The sequence below is a fragment of the Panicum virgatum genome, chromosome 5K (assembly GCF_016808335.1).
Source record: "Panicum virgatum strain AP13 chromosome 5K, P.virgatum_v5, whole genome shotgun sequence".
NCBI lineage: Eukaryota > Viridiplantae > Streptophyta > Magnoliopsida > Poales > Poaceae > Panicum > Panicum virgatum.
Genome location: NC_053140.1, coordinates 10,862,934 through 10,880,579, shown reverse-complemented (window position 1 = coordinate 10,880,579; position 17,646 = coordinate 10,862,934). Strand labels below are relative to the sequence as shown.

Sequence of the window (17,646 nt, the reverse complement as noted above, 5' to 3'; positions counted from 1 at the left end):
ACTGATGGAGCACTGTCACTCTAATATGAAACTCTTCTGTGATACTTTCTTGTTATGACCTTTTGAGATTTGACTATTTTCTAGGAGAACCCTTTTGATTCTTTTTGGTATATTCAGCGCTTTCTAATGACCCTCTGTTAGGAAAGGGGCATATGTAGCCTTTTTACATCATACAGAGACCGGGAAATATTTTTAATGATATTATTATCAGTTTTCACTACCTTAGCCTAGATGTTTATTTGCCAATTTACCTCAACAACATTCTGAGCTTGGGATACTTGTTTCTCTTGGTTTCACCTTTTGAAATCATTTTGATCTTCACAGGATGGTAGATCCGTTAGATCAAAAAGTCGATCGCCAGCAACAACTCCGTCATCGTCATGGAAAAAGGCAAGCATTCTGCTCACGATTTATCTTTTTATTCCAGTAATGAGCATAGCACATTTAATTAAGATTTCTGCGCATGTTCTCCACAATCATGCAAGGGTGTGGGCCATCCATGTTTTAAGGGATGTACTCCATCCCAAAAAATGAGTCATCATAGGAATTCTAGGACAAATTAATAAAAAGGTAAAATGACCATATTTGCCCCTATTAACCTATATTAACCTATATTTGGTACTAATTGATTCTTGCATGCACATGCACTTTCTAAATTCGGTAAGATGACTTGTTTTTTGGGACAAATTTTGAATCCTGGAATTACTTGTTTTTTTGGGACGGAGGAGGGAGTAGGTACCGAGTTCTAAACCTCTATTTCTTAGTATATATGATTTCTGCTTTATTGGCTCAACAAAAACCGCTGAGACCCAATCCAAACTGACCTGAACTATTTCCTGCATGGAACTAAACTGACCCAAACTATTTCCTATTGTCAGCCCGTTTGCACCAAACCGAAGCTGAACTATGGGAAGCCTGAACCAAAAATACCGGTCTGCCACTGAACCATTATCAGGTTGAGCGGCAAGGAAGAGAAAATGCATCGAGTCGTTTATTAGACAAGTTATCCTGTTGTGTTGTTTCTTTCAATGTTGTTACAGGGGTCCACCGCAGCAATGTCTGATATTCCAAAAATTAATCTTATGAGACTTGTCTCATGCATATATAAGGCTAGACCTCTGACTGGTGGCATAAAATACTTATTCCGTTCTCAAATAGTTTTAGAATGCATGAAGTCAATAGATATTTGATACCCAAGTACAAAAAAATTATGATTTGGGACATGATTTTTTTTAAATACGCAGGAGAGCTGTGTATCATTGAATTAAGGAGAAAAAAACTCGGCGTGCGGGGGGAAGAAACCCCCAAGCATTGAATAAGAGAAGACCTCTCACACAGGTCGAGAAAACTCCCGAACCCCTCCCCCACCCTTACACGGGGACGCCGATACCCGTGTGAGTGCGTGCTGGGACCTTCCTTTCGTGCATTGGCGTGAAGGCATGCGAGGGGATTTTTTTTACCCCAGCCTGAAATTTGCTCCCACCAGGAGTCGAACCTAGGACCTGAGGAGTGCTATCGAGGCAACCTAACCAATCCGGCTAGGCACCTGTGTCGGCGAGAATAATAGATGTATTCCTCCAAACCCTAGAAGGGTGGGATATATAGATCCTATACATGAGCCTCTATACATGGGCTCACATATACACCAACACCCCCTCGCAGTCTGAACTACCGGCACAGCGGTGTTCAAGACTGGACAAGAAGAGAGTACAAAGGGCAAATAGCCCCCCCCCCCCCCGCGCAGCCACAACTAGCCACCTGCTACGTTAATGCTGGAGCGAAACTCGGAGAAGGTCGAGGAGGGTAGTCCCTTGGTGAAGATGTCGGCAAACTGGGAGTTAGTCGGGACATGGAGTACCCGAACATCGCCGATGGCGACCTTGTCGCGCACGAAGTGCAGGTCCATCTCCACATGCTTCGTCTGCTTATGCTGGACGGGGTTGGTGGAGAGGTACACGGCGCTGACGTTGTCGCAGTAGACGAGCGTGCTCTTGGCGAGCGGGCTGTGGAGCTCCGCCAAGAGCTGTCGTAGCCAGGATGCCTCCGCCACGCCGTTAGTGACAGCACGGTACTCCGCCTCGGCACTGGAGCGGGAGACAATCGGCTGCCGCTTGGACGACCAGGAGACCAGGTTGCCGCCCAGGAAGATGGCGTAGCCGGAAGTGGAGCGGCAAGTGTCCGGACAGCCAACCCAGTCAACGTCGGTGTAGACCACCAGCTCAGCAGAGGACGAGTGGTGAAGAACCAGGCCGAGGTCCACAGTGCCACGGACGTAGCGGAGGAGACGCTTCAGCGCAACAAGGTGTGACTCCCGGGGATCATGCATATGGAGACAGACCTGTTGAACAGCGTAGGTGAGGTCCGGCCTGGTGAAAGGTGAGGTACTGCAAAGCGCCGGCCAGATTCCGGTAGGCAGTAGGATCAGCCATCGGATCTCCCAGATCAGCAGACAGCTTCACCTGAGTGTCGACAGGAGTGGAGCAGGGCTTGCAATCTGTTATTCCAGCCCGCTCTAGAATATCAAGTGCGTACTGCCGCCGGTGAAGGAGAAGACCAGACGGGCGAGGCTCAACAGTGACGCCCAAGAAGTGGTGGAGCTGAACAAGATTCTTCATAGCAAACTCCTGCTGCAGAGACGAGATGGCATTCTGAAGCAACTGTTGACCGGAGGCTGTGAGCACAATGTCGTCGACAGAGCAGCAGATAGTCAGTCTCATCCCCACGGCGGTAGATGAAGAGGGACGTGTCAGACTGGGCCTCGGTGAACCCCAATGTCAGCAAGAACTTGGCGAACCGAGAATACCAATCCTGCGGAGCCTGCTTCAGACCATAGAGAGACTTGTTGAGCCGGCAGACCATGTCCGGGCGACTGGAGTCCACAAATCCCGCCGGCTGAGAACAGTAGACTGTCTCTGACAGAGTGCCGTGAAGAAAGGCATTTTTCACATCCAGCTGGTGCACAGGCCAAGAGCGAGAAAGCGCAAGCGAGAGGACCGTGGGCACAGTAGCAGGCTTCACCACTGGACTGAAGGTCTCATCATAGTCCACACCAGGCCGCTGGGTGAACCCCGAAGAACCTAGCGAGCCTTGTAGCGCTCCAGTGTGCCGTCAGCCCGACACTTATGCGTCCAGATCCACCTTCCAGTCACCACATTGCAACCAGAAGGATGCGACACGAGGTCCCACGTCTGGTTTGCGTGAAGAGCCGTGTACTCCTCTTCCATCGCGCGACGCCAGTGAGGATCCACCAAGGCGTCGCGGACAGAGGAGGGTACCGGAGAGACCCGCGGCTCTCCCTCGGTGGCGGAGAGAGTCGCGGCCTGAGACGCCATCCGCCGAGTCACCATGGGATGGATATGTCGAGGATCCCGATGGATGACTGGGGGGTGGTACACTGCCGGCTCGGCTCGAGAGGGAGCCGGTGGAGGTGGCAGCGGCGACGGCTCCGGTGTAGGCGTCGCAGGAGCCTCCGGAGCCGGAGGCGGCGCCGAACGATGCCGGTACACCCGCACTGGCTGAGCGTACCGCGGCGGCGCCGGTGTCGGCGCCGAACGACACCGGTACACCTGCACCGGCTGAGCGTACCGCGCAGGTGCAGGGTAAGGGACCGGGGCCGCGCGTGGCGCAGCTGGAGACACCGGGTCCGCGCGGCACAACCGGAGGTCCGGGGGCCGCGCGTGGCGCGACCGCCGGCACCGGGGCCGCGCTTGGCGCAGCCGGGATCACCGGAAGCGGTGTCGGTGTACCGGGAAAACCTGCAGGGAAAGGACAGACAGGTAACGGTGGCTGAACCACCGGGTCAGTCGCAAACAGTGAATCCAATTCGGGATCAGGAAAAGGTATGGAGGAGTACGGGAAATCCGACTCGTCAAAGACGACGTGTCGGGAGATCAGAACATGGCGAGAGGTGAGGTCAAAGCATCGGTACCCCTTGTGGTCAGGGGAGTACCCAAGGAACACACAACGAGTCGAGCGGGGCGCCAGTTTGTGAGAAGCGGTGGTGGAGGTGTTGGGGTAACACGCACACCCGAAGACCCGAAGGTGGTCGTAGCTGGGAGGGGTACCGAACAGAGCGTGGTGTGGAGTGGGAGTAGGAGAAGCAGTGGACGGAAGACGGTTGAGCAAGTAGGTGGCGGTGTGGAGGCTCTCAGCCCAGAAGCGCCGGGGCAGAGAGGCCTGGATCTGGAGGGTGCGCACGACGTCGTTCGTCGTGCGAATCATCCGCTCAGCTTTACCGTTCTGAGGAGAGGTATACGGACAAGACATGCGCAGCTGAACACCCCGATAGAGAAAGAAGAAACGGGAGGTGGAGTTATCGAACTCATGCCCGTTGTCGCACTGGACGGCCTTAACGGTGAGGCCGAACTAAGTGGACAACCAGACAAAGAAGTGGAGAAGGGTGGGGAAGGTCTCAGACTTGGCGCGCGAAGGAAAAGACCAAGAATAATGAGAGAAATCATCCACCACGACCAGATAATATTTATAACCAGACATGCTGAGTACCGGAGATGTCCACAGGTCACAGTGAATAAGATCAAAAGCATGCGCAGCATCTGAAGAAGAAATGAAGTCTAACATGACGACCTAATTGACACACATGACAGAGGTGCTCAGCAGGAGCCCTAGTACATGGAACATCGGTACTACGACTGAGCTGAGACAAAATGTCGTGGCCGGGATGTCCAAGCCGACGGTGCCAGGTGGTGGAAGAAGGCGTCACGGCAAAAGCAGCTGACGGATAAGAAGTCGAAGGCGGAGCAGCGGAAGCAGGAAGCCGAAGAGTGTAGAGGGGCCTCGGGCTGTCACATCAGAGGAGCGGACGCCGGGAAGCCGAATCCTTCACAGTAAGACAAGAAGAGTCAAATTCAATAGAACAAGAGTTATCAGTAGTAAACTGGCGAATGAAAAGAAGGTTGTGAACCATCTGAGGTGCAACAAGAACATTAGGAAGGCGAAAAGAACCAGGAGCAGAACCCACGGTGGTGACGGGAAGAGAAAACCCATCACCAACCATGATGGAAGGACAAGAGGGGTGGGGGTCGGACAGAAGAGAGGATATCGGCATCAGGGGTGGTGTGGATGGAGGCACCCGAGTCGACGGTCCACTCGGTGCTGACCGGCGGCGTCAGTCCCATGATGCTGAAGGACTGCGCCAGAGCGGTCTGGTCCCACCCCCCAGGCTAGGTCAGCTGCTGGCTGAGCTGAGTGGGCGGGGTCTAGGACGGTGCGTAGAAGGGAGCAGCACCGGTGAACATGGCCGCCGGATGGAGTTGAGGACGAGGCCCCCCTCCCGGGCCTTGGAACGGCCACATCGAAATGCGCCCTGACCATGGGTTGCTGAAGGATGGCCAGGGCATACCTCCAGGGGTAGACGCAGGAGCGGGAGCCGGAGTCGGCACGCCCCGACGGCCCCACTGGCACCAGAACCCCAGAAGCAGGGCCTCCAGTGCCGCCACCCCCCACCTCCGGTCTGCCCGGCAGGAGGAGCACCAAGGAGCGAGGTGGCAGGAGCAGCGGTGGAGCAGCGACGAGCGCGCTAGGGGTGGGCGAGGACGATCCGGGCGCGAGACCCCTGGTGATCTCCTCGAGAGCGAGGTCGTCCCGGACCTGCAGGAAGGAGGGGAAGGGCCTCTGGCGGGTGATCCAGGTTTTCAGGTGGTCATAGGTGCTGCTCAGGCCCCGCATGACATTGAGCACCAAGACCCGGTCGGACATCGGACACCCGAGGTCGTGAAGAGCATCGGCCATGTCCTTCATCCGCCGGCAGAACTCACCAACGGAGAGGTCCCCCTGCTCGAAGGTGCTGGAGGTGACGTCGAGCCGGACGGCGCGGAACTCGGCGTTGCCGAGGAACTGCCCCTCGAGCGCCACCAAAGCCTGTCGCGCGGTACCGCCGTGGGTCCTGACGAGGTCCTGAAGATTTAGGGAGATGGTCCCAAAGATTCAGGACATGACGACGCTGTCGAGACAGCCACACCACGTCCCGCACCTCGATCGGCGTGTCGAGGAGGACGTGGTCGTCGAGGGCGTAGCGGCAGAGGGCGAGCAGAACCTGGTCCCGCCAGCGTCCGTAGGAGGAGGACGTGGGGTCGAGGAGGACGGTGACCAGGGCCCTGACGTTCTGGACGCCGTCGGCCTGGAGGTGGAGCTGGGCGACCATAGGGTCGATCGGGTCATGCCGGGGTCCAGATCCAGCGGGCGGGGTCTGGTGGGAGGAAGAGGCGCCGTGGTCGGAGTCGACGGGCTGCTGGCCGGAGGAGGCACGAAAGAAGTGCTCCGCTTCGGCGACCCGGAGAGCGAGGGCGTCGGCCGTGGCGCGCTCGCGCTCCCAAGCGAGGGCAGCCACGCGGACCCACTCCTGGGCTGCCGAAGCCTCCGACTTGGCGAGGAGTGCCGCGGCGAGAGCAACGTCGGCCTGCTGCCCTCGGAGGGCGGCGGCGACGAGCGGCGCATCCGCGGGCGACATCCCGAGGCCAGACCACGCGGGATCGGCGATGGCGGCGTCGGCGGCGGCCTACTTGCCCGCAGCGACCGCGGTGCGGTGGGCCGCATCGGCGACGGGATCGGCGGTGGCGGCCAGCGGCAGGGGGGCCTGCGCAGCCCCCGCGCCCCCAGCGCCCGCGGCCCCTACGCCGGCGGAGGCGGCGCCTGCAGCAGGGTCCCCGCGGCCCCATGCCCCCTGCGGCTGCCGCGCCCGGATCCTTCATAGCAAGGGCGGCGGCCGGGCCAGGGCGCCAGGTGGCAGAGGGGGCTGGGACCACGGCTCCCCCTCCCATGGCGCTTCCCGCGCGTGCGCCGGCGGAGTCGGTGGCGGGCAGGGGCCCCCGACAGCCCCAGACGGCGGCGGCGGCAGCAGGAACAGAGGAAGAGAGGGCGGCGCTCGGAGCAGAGGAAGGGAGGGGAGGGAAGGAGGAGAGGGGAAGGGAGGAGGAGGCCGGCGGCGGCGGCTGAGAGATGGGAGGGAGAGAGAGAAGAGAAAACCTTAAGCTAATGATACCATGTAGAAGAGAATAATGGATGTATTCCTCCAAATCCTAGAAGGGTGGGATATATAGATCATATACATGGGCCTCTATACATGGGCTCACATATACACCAACAAACTGTTTGCTGAATTAAGGAGAAGAAATGATCTAAGTACGAACCCATACCTCACCTTGGATCAGAGTGGGGAATGGGGGTAAAAATATAAACGTAAACTGTTACAGAGACAGAGCTAGACTAGGACCTGACCGGGAACACTTAACCTAAAAATGTTGCTCACCCTAGACCTAGGGCACCAAGACCCTTAGCTCCCCCAGCAATCCACAAATGGGCTTCATCCTTGAAATTGGTGCTTGTAGATTTATCATGGATATGCTTGTTTGACCATTTGCTTGTCATAGAGAGAAAAAAGGTCATGAGAAGTGAGTGCCAAACATGTAAATTGGAGGCTATATTGATGTAAACAACTAGTTGCTTCTGCTTTTGTTGAACATCCCAAACGACTAGTAAAAGAGATCAGAGGCAAAATCCTTATATGGTGCTTACACGTTGGGAGTTGTAGCAGTGCGCTTGTCATGATGCTGTCAGAAGAAGTGTGCTCAGCGTCATGCGTAGACAGAGGTGGAGAAGATGAGAGGTTAGCGCCATGTATAGCCACATGAACAGTAGATCTGCTGCTTCTGTCACTGCTAATGGGATCCTATTACCTTTCGTGAGTTCATAGCACGAACTTTTGCATTAATTGGTACATGCATGTGCTATATTCCTGTGTCAATTGACGGATGTAAACTAATTTTTTTTTCTTTGTAGCTCTGGTGATATAATTGTAGTTAGGAAGATTTTCTGCATCCAATATTCATTTTCTGACATGTTTATTCTCTAGGTGTACTGGCTTTCAGTTGATTATCTTGTTGCTGCCAGAGCTGCTAGTGTAAGTATCCCTTTTCAGCTATTATCAATTTTTATCTGCCTTTGGTTTTTGTTTATGCCGTTCTCAACAGATTATAGCTCATCACATGTCTATATACTTTCCATTGAATTTATTTTTTTTTCAAGTCTGACTCATTTCTAGTGTGAATAGAAAAAGTATGATTGTGTTGACGGTGGCTTCTGAATCTTCGCAGAGATGCTCATGTGACTTCACTGCACTGATGTATGTTGAACTTTGGTGTGAGGAACAATTCAACAGGCTGGCAATAGGACCTCCAGATTTTTCACATGAAGAGTCGGTGAGCCCTCTTTTTCATGTCTCCATTGTTTAAGATTTATGTGTTTGATTTAGCTCTGTCATTTTATCACTTGTTGATTTATAGTTTTCACTGTTTTCAGCTGCCACCACATGTTGGTTTGTTGATTGCTGCATTTACTCGCATAAATGAACCCGACAGCATTTATGGGATCACACTAGCCAATGAGGTTATCTTTGGACTTTTGTTTTGTTAAATTTTCATATTTATTCATGAGCCCTGGTCATGCTTAAGGTGGCTATGAACATTTCTGCTGGCGCGTTTTCTGTTATAACCTTTCATGTATCCCCTACAATTTTGAATATTTGCACCCTGCAAAGCTAGGATGCTTCTTGTTTTAAGTAACTTTTATTTCTAAACTTTCATCAGATATGTTTTATGAATAAAAATTATGTATTTAAGACTTGGCTGTTATTTTTTCTGTCTCATAGCAGATAACATCTCAGATCATAAGATATGAGCACGAAGGTGAATGGAGTAGTGCTCTTGAATATTATGATTTACTCGTAAGGTCATCGCCAATGGAGCATCCTGGCAATTTAACGGGTTCGCTGATGACTGGACCATCTGCTTTTAGAGCTGAAGATAAGATGCTGAACTGGAAAATGCACAAAGGTCTGATGAGATCCTTGCAGAAAACTGGATGTAGTCATGTGCTTGATGTCTACTGTGAAGGTTTAACACACCAAAAAGGGTCTCTTCAACAAGATGCAGAATTTATTGATATACAAGTTAGTATAGCATGTCTCGCACGGCATAGTTACATTATATTACCATTTTTTTATTAATTTGTTCCATGTTTTATCATCTACCGTGCAGTATGAAGCTGCTTGGAGGGCAGGAAACTGGGATTTCTCTTTTTTCATTCCATATTCATCTCGTTCTTCAACTCGCACCCAAAGTTATTGTCTCTTCAATGAAAATTTACACAGGTTCATAATTTTCATTAACACTTTATTTGAAATCAACATTCTTTACACTTTTGAGCTGAAACAAGGGCATAAGTACCTGTAGCATTGTGTCGATTTTAAAGTTCTATTAACTTATTATTGATCAAGCCAATGGACCTTCTAGAATAAAATTAACTGAGGACTTTAAGTGGCAGTTAATTGACATTCCAGACAGGCTTGAGGACCAAGTACAATTTTTATAATACTAGAAAATATTCATATTTTTGGTGTCAATATCATCCTCATCATAAAAAATCACACTATTCTTCTGTTGAATATTTGTAGGCATTAAGCTTTAAGCGTTACTCTCCGGAAGCTATATCATAAATTGCATAGCTGTTTCTTATCTATATAATTTTCTTTTGAAACTCATTCATTATTTCATATCTCTAGGAAATTGTTCTTGAAGCATGCACAAAGAAATGTGATTATTTATTTCTGGGTTACAAGAAAAGTTATATGTTAATTTATTAAATTTCTGCAGTCTAGTTTTGTGAGGACAGAAGCTTACTAAGTCCTAAAAATACAGTAGCGAAAGCTAATTTTATTTAGTCTCAACAATCTACTTCTGTGAGGACCAAAACTGGCTGGGCTAGGCAAATGCCGTTAATGTTCTTCATTTTTTATTACGCCTAGAAACCTGCTAGGTAACTTCAAATATTGTGGGCTTATTTGGTAAATGCGGTCGAAAAAAACTTATTTGGTAAATGCTTCAGTTGCTTAAGATCTCTGGAGAAAGGTGATTCTGAGGAGTTCCATGAGAAACTATCTCGAGCTAAGATGGTACTGTTCACAACTTCTTCTGTGGCCATAAGTTGAAATTGTTGTGAATGTTATTTTAAAATATTTACTTTATCCCCTGCTAGGATCTTGTGTTGGCTTTGTCAAATACTAGCAAGGAAAGCACAAAGTACATACATTCTACCATCCTTAAGTTACAGGTTAGACCTTATTTCGTGATGGTCTACATGTTGTTGGATCACACAGGAGCATTATGCCTGACATTGTTTTTCCCAGATGCTTGATCATGTTACCATGGTTTGGGACCTACGTTGGAACCTTTGTAATCGAATGTCAGAATCATTTCCAAAAACCAAGAAAATTTCTCCTGTTTCTACTGTCCCTACAGGGATGCAGGTCTTGCTAACATCTCTCTTGGACAGTTCTATCATTCTGTTTCAGATGTATGCAAGTCAGTTTATATTAGCACTTCAGATGATGAGTTCAGGAACTTTGGAATAGGGGCATAGATTCAGTTGAACTTAGAAGTTTGTTCCCATTAGCTGCTTCATTTGTACCTTCAAGATACTGTTTATTTGGCCAAACTTAAGCACCTTGTAGAAACAAATAAATTGTATAACTACAAAGAAATAGTCTTTACTGTAGGAGGGAAATAATGGATATATTCCTCCAAACCCTATATGGGTGGGTATATATAGTCCTATAGATGGGCCTCTATACATGGGCTCAAAATACTACAACACCCCCCCCCTCCGAAGTCTGAACTACCGGCGCAGCGGTGTTCAAGACTGGACAAGAAAACCAACACAACACCCCCCCGCAGTCTGAACTACCGTCGCAGCGGCGTTCAAGACTGGACAGGAAGCAAGTACAAAGGGCAAATACCCCCCAGCAGCCACAACTAGCCACCTGCTACGTTGAGGCTGGAGCGAAACTCCGAGAAGATCGAAGAGAGTAGTCCCTTGGTGAAGATATCGGCAAACTGGGAGGTGGTCGGGACATGGAGTACCCGAACATTGCCGATGGCGACCCTGTCGCGCACTAAGTGTAGGTCGATCTCCACATGCTTCGTCCGCTGCTTCGTCCGCTGATACTGGACGGGGTTGGTGGAGAGATACACGGCGCTGACGTTGTCGCAGTAGACGAGCGTGCTCTTGGCGAGCGGGCTGTGGAGCTCCGGCAAGAGCTGTCGTAGCCACGGCGCCTCCGCCACGCCGTTAGCGACAGCCCGGTACTCCGCCTCGGCACTGGAGCGGGAGACAACTGGCTGGCGCTTGGACGACCAGGAGCCCAAGTTGCCGCCCAGGAAGACGGCGTAGCCGTAAGTGGAGCGGCGAGTGTCCGGGCAGCCAGCCCAGTCGGCGTCGATGTAGACAACCAGCTCAGCTGAGGACGAGCGGTGAAGCACCAGGCCGAGGTCCACAGTGCCACGGACGTAGCGGAGGAGACGCATCAGCGCAGCAAGGTGTGACTCCCGGGGATCTTGCATATGGAGACAGACCTGCTTAACAGCGTAGGTGAGGTCCGGCCTGGTGAAGGTGAGGTACTGCAACGCGCCGGCCAGACTCCGGTAGGCAGTAGGATCAGCCACCGGATCACCCAGATCAGCAGACAGCTTCGCCTGAGTGTCGACAGGAGTGGAGCAGGGCTAGCAATCAGTCATCCCAGCCCGCTCCAGAATATCCAGTGCGTACTGCCGCTAGTGAAGGAGAAGACCAGACGGGCGAGGCTCAACAGTGACGCCCAAGAAGTGGTGGAGCTGACCCAGATCCTTCATAGTAAACTCATGCTGCAGAGAGGACACTCTGAAGCAACTGCTGACTGGAGGCTGTGAGCATAATGTCATCGACATAAAGCAGCAGATATGTAGCCTCATCCCCATGGCGGTAGATGAAGAGAGATGTGTCAGACTTGGCCTCGGTGAATCCCAATGTCAGCAAGAACGTGGCGAACCGAGAATACCAAACCTAAGGAGCCTGCTTCAGACCATAGAGACTTGTTGAGCCGGCAGACCATATCCGGACGACTCGAGTCCACAAATCCCGCTGGTTGAGAGCAGTAGACAGTCTCTGACAGAGTGCCGTGAAGAAAAGCATTCTTCACGTCCAGCTGGTGCACAGGCCAAGAATGCGAGAGCGCAAGCGAGAGGACCGTGCGCACAGTAGCAGGTTTCACCACTAGATTGAAGATCTCATCATAGTCCACACCAGGCCGCTGAGTGAACCCCCGGAGAACCCAGCGAGCCTTGTAGCGCTCCAGTGTGCCATCAGCCCGACGATTATACGTCCAGATCCACTTGGCAGTCACCACATTGCAACCAAACGGACGCGGCACGAGGTCCCACGTCTGGTTGGCAAGAAAAGCCGTGTACTCCTCTTCCATCGCGCGACGCCAGTGAGGATCCGCTAAGGCGTCGCGGACAGAGGAGGGTATCGGAGAGACCCGCGGCTCTCACTCGATGGCGGAGAGAGTCGCAGCCTGAGACGCCATCCGCCGAGTCACCATGGGATGGATATGCTGAGGATCCCGATGTATGACTGGCGGGTGGTACACCGCCGGCTCGGTTTGGGAGCGAGTCGGCGGCGGCGGTGGCTCCGGTGTAGGCGCCGCAGGAGCCTCCGGAGCAGGAGGCGGCGCCGGTGTCGGCGCCGAGCGATGCCGGTACACCCGCACCGGCTGAGCGTACCGCGCAAGTGCAGGGGAAGGCACCGGGGGGCGCGTGGCGCATGGGAAGACACCGGGTCCGCGCTCGGCACAGCAGGGATCACCGGAAGCGGTGCCGGTGCGCCGGGAAAACCTGCAGGGAAATGCAGGGAAAGGACAGACAGGTAACGGTGGCTGAACCACCGGGTCAGTTGAAAACAGTGAATCCAACTCGGGGTCAGGAGAAGGCGTAGAGGAGGTGGAGTAGGGGAAATCCGACTCATCAAAGACGACGTGTCGGGAGATCAAAACGCGGCGAAAGGTGAGGTCGAAGCATCGGTACCCCTTATGATCAGGGGAGTACCCAAGGAACACACAACGAGTCGAGCGGGGCGCCAGCTTGTGAGAAGCGGTGGCGGAGGTGTTAGGGTAACACGCACACTCGAAGACCCGAAGGTGGTCGTAGCGAGGAGGGGTACCGAAAAGAGCGTGGTGTGAAGTGGGAGCAGGAGAAGCAGTTGACGGAAGACGGTTGAGCAAGTAGGTGGCGGTGTGGAGGCTCTCAGCCCAGAAGCGCGAGGGCAGAGAGGCCTGGATCAAAAGGGTGCGCACGACGTCATTCGTCGTGCGAATCATCCGCTCAGCCTTGCCGTTCTGAGGAGAGGTATACGGACAAGACATACACAGCTGAACATCCCGAGAGAGAAAGAAGGAACGGGAGGTGGAGTTATCGAACTCACGCCCGTTGTCGCACTGGACGGACTTAATGGTGAGGCCGAACTGAGTGGACACCCAGGCAAAGAAGTGGAGAAGGGTGGGAATGGTCTCAGACTTGGCGCGCAAAGGGAAAGTCCAAGAGTAATGAGAAAAATCATCAACAATGACCAGATAATATTTATAGCCAGACATGCTGAGAACAGGTGGTGGAAGATGGCGTCACGGCAAAATCAGCAGGCGAAGATGAAGTCGAAAGTGGAGCAGTGGAAGCAGGAAGCCGAAGAGTGTAAAGGGGCCCCGGGCTGTCACATCTGAGGAGCGGACGCCGGAAAGCCGAATCCGTCACAGTATGACCAGAAGAGTCAAATTCGATAGAACAGGAATTGTCAGCAGTAAACTGGCGAATGGAAAGAGGTTATGAACCATCTGAGAAGCAACAAGAACATTAGGAAGACGAGGAGCTAAACCCACGGCGGTGACAGAAAGGCATGACCCATCACCAACCATGATGGAGGAAGGGCAAGAGAGGTGTGGGGGTCGGACGGAAGAGAGGATACCGGCATCAGGAGTGGTGTAGAAGGAGACACCCGAGTCGGCGATCCACTCGGTGCTGACCGGCGGCGTCAGTCCCTTGGTGCTAAAGGACTGTGACAGAGCGGCCTGGTCCCACCCCCCAGGCCAGGTCGGTTGCTGGCTGGGCTGAGCGGGCGGGGTCCAGGACAGCGCGAAAAAGGGAGCAGCACCGGTGAACGTGGCCGCTGGCTGGAGCTGAGGACGAGGCCCCCCTCCCGGACTCTGGAACGGCCACATCGAGATGCGCCCTGACCATGGGTTGCTAAAGGATGGCCAGGGCGTACCTCCAGGGACAGGGGCAGGAGCGGGAGCGGGAGTCGCCGCGCCCCGACGGCCCCCATCGGTACCCCCAGGAGCAAGGCCACCAGTACCACCAACACCCCTGTCCCCCCCCCGCCCACCTCCGGTCTGCGAGGCGGGAGCAGCACCAAGGAGCGAGGTGGCAGGAGCGGCGGAGGAGCAGCGACGAGCGCGGTGGGGGTGGGGGTGGGCGAGGACGATCCGGACGCGAGACTCCTGGTGATCTCCTCGAGGGCGAGGTCGTCCCGGACCTGCAGGAAGGAGGGGAAGGGCCTCTGGCAGGTGATCCAGGTCTTCAGGTGGTCATAGATGCTGCTCAGGCTCCGCAGGACATTGAGCACCAAGACCCGATCGGACACCGGATCCCCGAGGTCGTGAAGAGCATCAGTCATGCCCTTCATCCGCCGGCAGTACTCACCAACGGAGAGATCCCCTTGCTCGAAGGTGCGGAAGGTGGCGCCGAGCTGGAGGGCGCGGAACTCGGCGTTGCCGAGGAACTGCCCCTCGAGCGCCACCCAGGCCTGTCGTGCGGTGCCGCCGTGGGTCCTGACGAGGTCCTGAAGATCTAGGGAGATGGTTCCGAAGATTCAGGACATGGCGACGCTGTCGAGGCGCAGCCACATCACGTCCTGCGCCTCGATCGGCGTGTCGAGGAGGACGTGGTCGTCGAGGGCATAGCGGCGGAGGGCGAGCAGGACCTGGTCCCGCCAGCGTCCGTAGGAGGAGGACGTCGGTCGAGGAGGACGGTGACCAGGGCCCTGATGTTCTGGACACCGGCGGCCTGGAGGTGGAGCTGGGCGACCATGGGGTCGGTCGACTCGTACCGGGCTCTAGATCCAGCGGGCGGGGCCTGGTGGGAGGAAGAGGCGCCGGGCTCGGGGACGACGGGTTGGCCAGAGGAGACGCGGAGGAAGTGCTCCGCCTTGGTGACCCGGAGAGCGGATGCGTTGGTCGTGTCGCACTCGCGCTCCCAGGCGAGGGCAGCCACGCGGACCCGCTCCTGGGCGCCGAAGCCTCCAACCTGGCGGCGAGGAGGGCCGCGGCGAGAGCAGCGTCGGCCTGCTGCCCGCGGAGGGCGGCGGCGGCGAGCGGCGCATCCGCGGGCGACATCCCCAGCCCGGTCCACGCGGGATCGGGCGCGGCGTCGGCGGCGGGCTGCTTGCCCGCGGCGACGGCGGCGCGGTGGGCTGCAGCGGCGGCGGGATCGGCAGCCGGCGGCATCCGTGGGAGCAGCAGGGCGGCGAGATCGGCGGCCGCACCCCCTGGAGCAGCACCTGCGACCTGCAGGATGGCCGGATCGGCGCCCGCGGCGGCGGCGGCGGCCAGGGGGCCCTGCATGGGCGGCCGCACGGGCAGCTCCAGGATAGGTGGCTGCACGGGCGGCTCCAGGACGGGCGGCGGGTGCACGTGCCGCGGCTCTAAGACGGGCGGCGGGCCCTGCACGAGCCGCAGGGCGCCCCCGGCGGCTGCGCCCGCGGCCTCCGCGGCGGCAGCACTTGCTCCGGCGCAGGCTCAACGGCAGCCAGCGCGACGGCCAGAGCGCGCCAAGCGGCGGCGCCAGCAGAGGAGGCGGCCGGAGCAGAGGAGGTAGACAGGGGAGGGAAAGAGGAAGGGGAGAGGAGGGGGCGCCTGCGGCTGGCGGCCGGCCATGGCTGCCGGCGGCGGCGGCGGCGGCTGGGAGGTGGGGAGGGAGGAGAGGAGAGGGATACCTAACCCTAGGCTAATGATACCATGTAGGAGGGAAATAATGGATGTATTCCTCTAAACCCTAGATGGGTGGGTATATATAGTCCTATACATGGGCCTCTAGATGGGCCTCTATACATGGGCTCAAAATACTCCAACATTTACTCTAATACTTCTACTAGTTGTTTTTATTTTCCTGGTTGGCTGATTTCATAAAGAATTTTGCTATGTAGCTGGAGTTGCTGGACAAAGAGTGGAACTTCATTGTGTTCCAAACAGAACATAACCTTGATCTTTTCGAACCTTTCTTAGCATTCAGGCGTGCCCTCCTTAAGGTTTTAGGTTGCGAAGAACATCTTGTAACACATTTATTTCAATCTGCTTCTGCACTCCGGAAGGTAGTCTCATTGTTGTCAATTGTGGCCACTGTTTCACACTATACTTCTTACTTCAGTCTCCATTATGATTCTTTTTCCTGGATACAGGGATTAAGGTTTTCTTTGGCAGCGGCTGCTTTATATGAACTGAAAGAACATTGTTTTCACCAAGATGGGGGCACCATGCCAAATACTTTTTTCCTTTCTAGGGTACAGACTTTACCATTCAGTCATCAAACTGCTGGTTCTGTAACATCACTATTTGAATTGTCCCGCGTCCATAGTCATACAGTTGTCTATCTTTTCCATCTTGAAAAGAAAAGCAGGATTGTGCAATAATTCTATTTCTAGCATTGTGATAAGTATTTTGATAGTAATAATATATTTTATTTTCAATATTTTACCAGAATATAAGGCATGCATGCAGTTCAGTTCCATTTTTCTATTTTCTCCTTATTCATTTCATTCTCCACCCAAAGATTTTATACATGATCACCCACACATTCTATCATCTCTTGTATTTCCCAAGCACTTGTAAAGAAATACCTCCTTGTGAGTGGTTGTAGTCTGTGATCTATTGCTGTTCATATTATCATTTCAAAGGGAAAAAAATCAGTGTTTGTATTCTGATAACCCGACATTTGTTTGCTGTTCAGCTTGAAGAGGCTAAACTGCTGAGAGCTCAAGGGCAGCATGATATGGCTATTAGTCTTGGGAAATACATACTGCAGAAGCATTCTGACAAGAAAGACATATCAGATGTCTATCGACTAGTTGGCAAGTGGTTGGCTGAAACAAGATCGAGCAAGTAACTATTGACATTTCATGGTTCACATTTGGTCTTTGTCTTAAAACTGTTTTCCAGTTTTTTCATGCTTAATAAGATGAATGTTCTTGATATACTCTGTAGCTCGAGAACTATCATTGAGGACTATTTAAGACCTTCTGTGGATCTTACTGAATTTAAGACGAGCACGGACAAAAGATACATGTCCAGGCAGTGTCGAACACATTTCCATATGGCACATTATACATATAGTTTATTCAAAAGCTATGAAGAAAGACTTTCATCTAATGAGTGGCAAGCAGCTCTGCGACTAAGGAAATACAAGGTAACCTATTGAGAATGACAATCCGTCAATATTTGACTTGAAACTGTATTACTGTTAACACAGGTTCTACTTAATACAGACTAGGGAGTTGGAGACACTGATTAAAAGACTGAAAAGTTCATCTAAGGCAAGTAGCTGGTCATAACTTTTAAGGTCCTTCGAATTCCAATCCTTCTGTTCGTGATAAGTCACATGCTTTTTTGATTGTTCAGGGTGTAAAGACTGATTACTCAGTAAAAATCCAAGAGTTGCAGAAACAACTTGCACTAGACAGAGAAGAAGCAGAGAAGATTCAGGTGTGTGCATAGGTTTACCC

At 53.3% G+C, this 17,646-nt stretch overlaps 1 protein-coding gene across 8 annotated transcripts in view; it reads left to right on the top strand.

Moving 5' to 3' along the window:
• The window catches only part of LOC120706262 (serine/threonine-protein kinase ATM), an 83,338-nt gene that overhangs the window by 51,067 nt on the left and 14,625 nt on the right, over positions 1-17,646 (top strand). For all 8 annotated transcript variants that reach the window (XR_005688237.1, XM_039990859.1, XM_039990861.1 and 5 more), the window contains 15 exons: positions 325-390; positions 7,868-7,915; positions 8,109-8,213; positions 8,314-8,400; positions 8,666-8,962; positions 9,051-9,163; positions 9,898-9,964; positions 10,048-10,122; positions 10,199-10,318; positions 16,075-16,239; positions 16,327-16,428; positions 16,875-17,026; positions 17,129-17,330; positions 17,410-17,457; positions 17,543-17,626. Coding sequence is in view for 7 of the 8 variants with exons in the window: in XM_039990859.1 (XP_039846793.1) it covers positions 325-390; positions 7,868-7,915; positions 8,109-8,213; positions 8,314-8,400; positions 8,666-8,962; positions 9,051-9,163; positions 9,898-9,964; positions 10,048-10,122; positions 10,199-10,318; positions 16,075-16,239; positions 16,327-16,428; positions 16,875-17,026; positions 17,129-17,330; positions 17,410-17,457; positions 17,543-17,626 (1,731 nt within the window). In the remaining variant the exon portion in view is untranslated. The remainder of the gene's footprint in view (positions 1-324; positions 391-7,867; positions 7,916-8,108; positions 8,214-8,313; positions 8,401-8,665; positions 8,963-9,050; positions 9,164-9,897; positions 9,965-10,047; positions 10,123-10,198; positions 10,319-16,074; positions 16,240-16,326; positions 16,429-16,874; positions 17,027-17,128; positions 17,331-17,409; positions 17,458-17,542; positions 17,627-17,646) is intronic.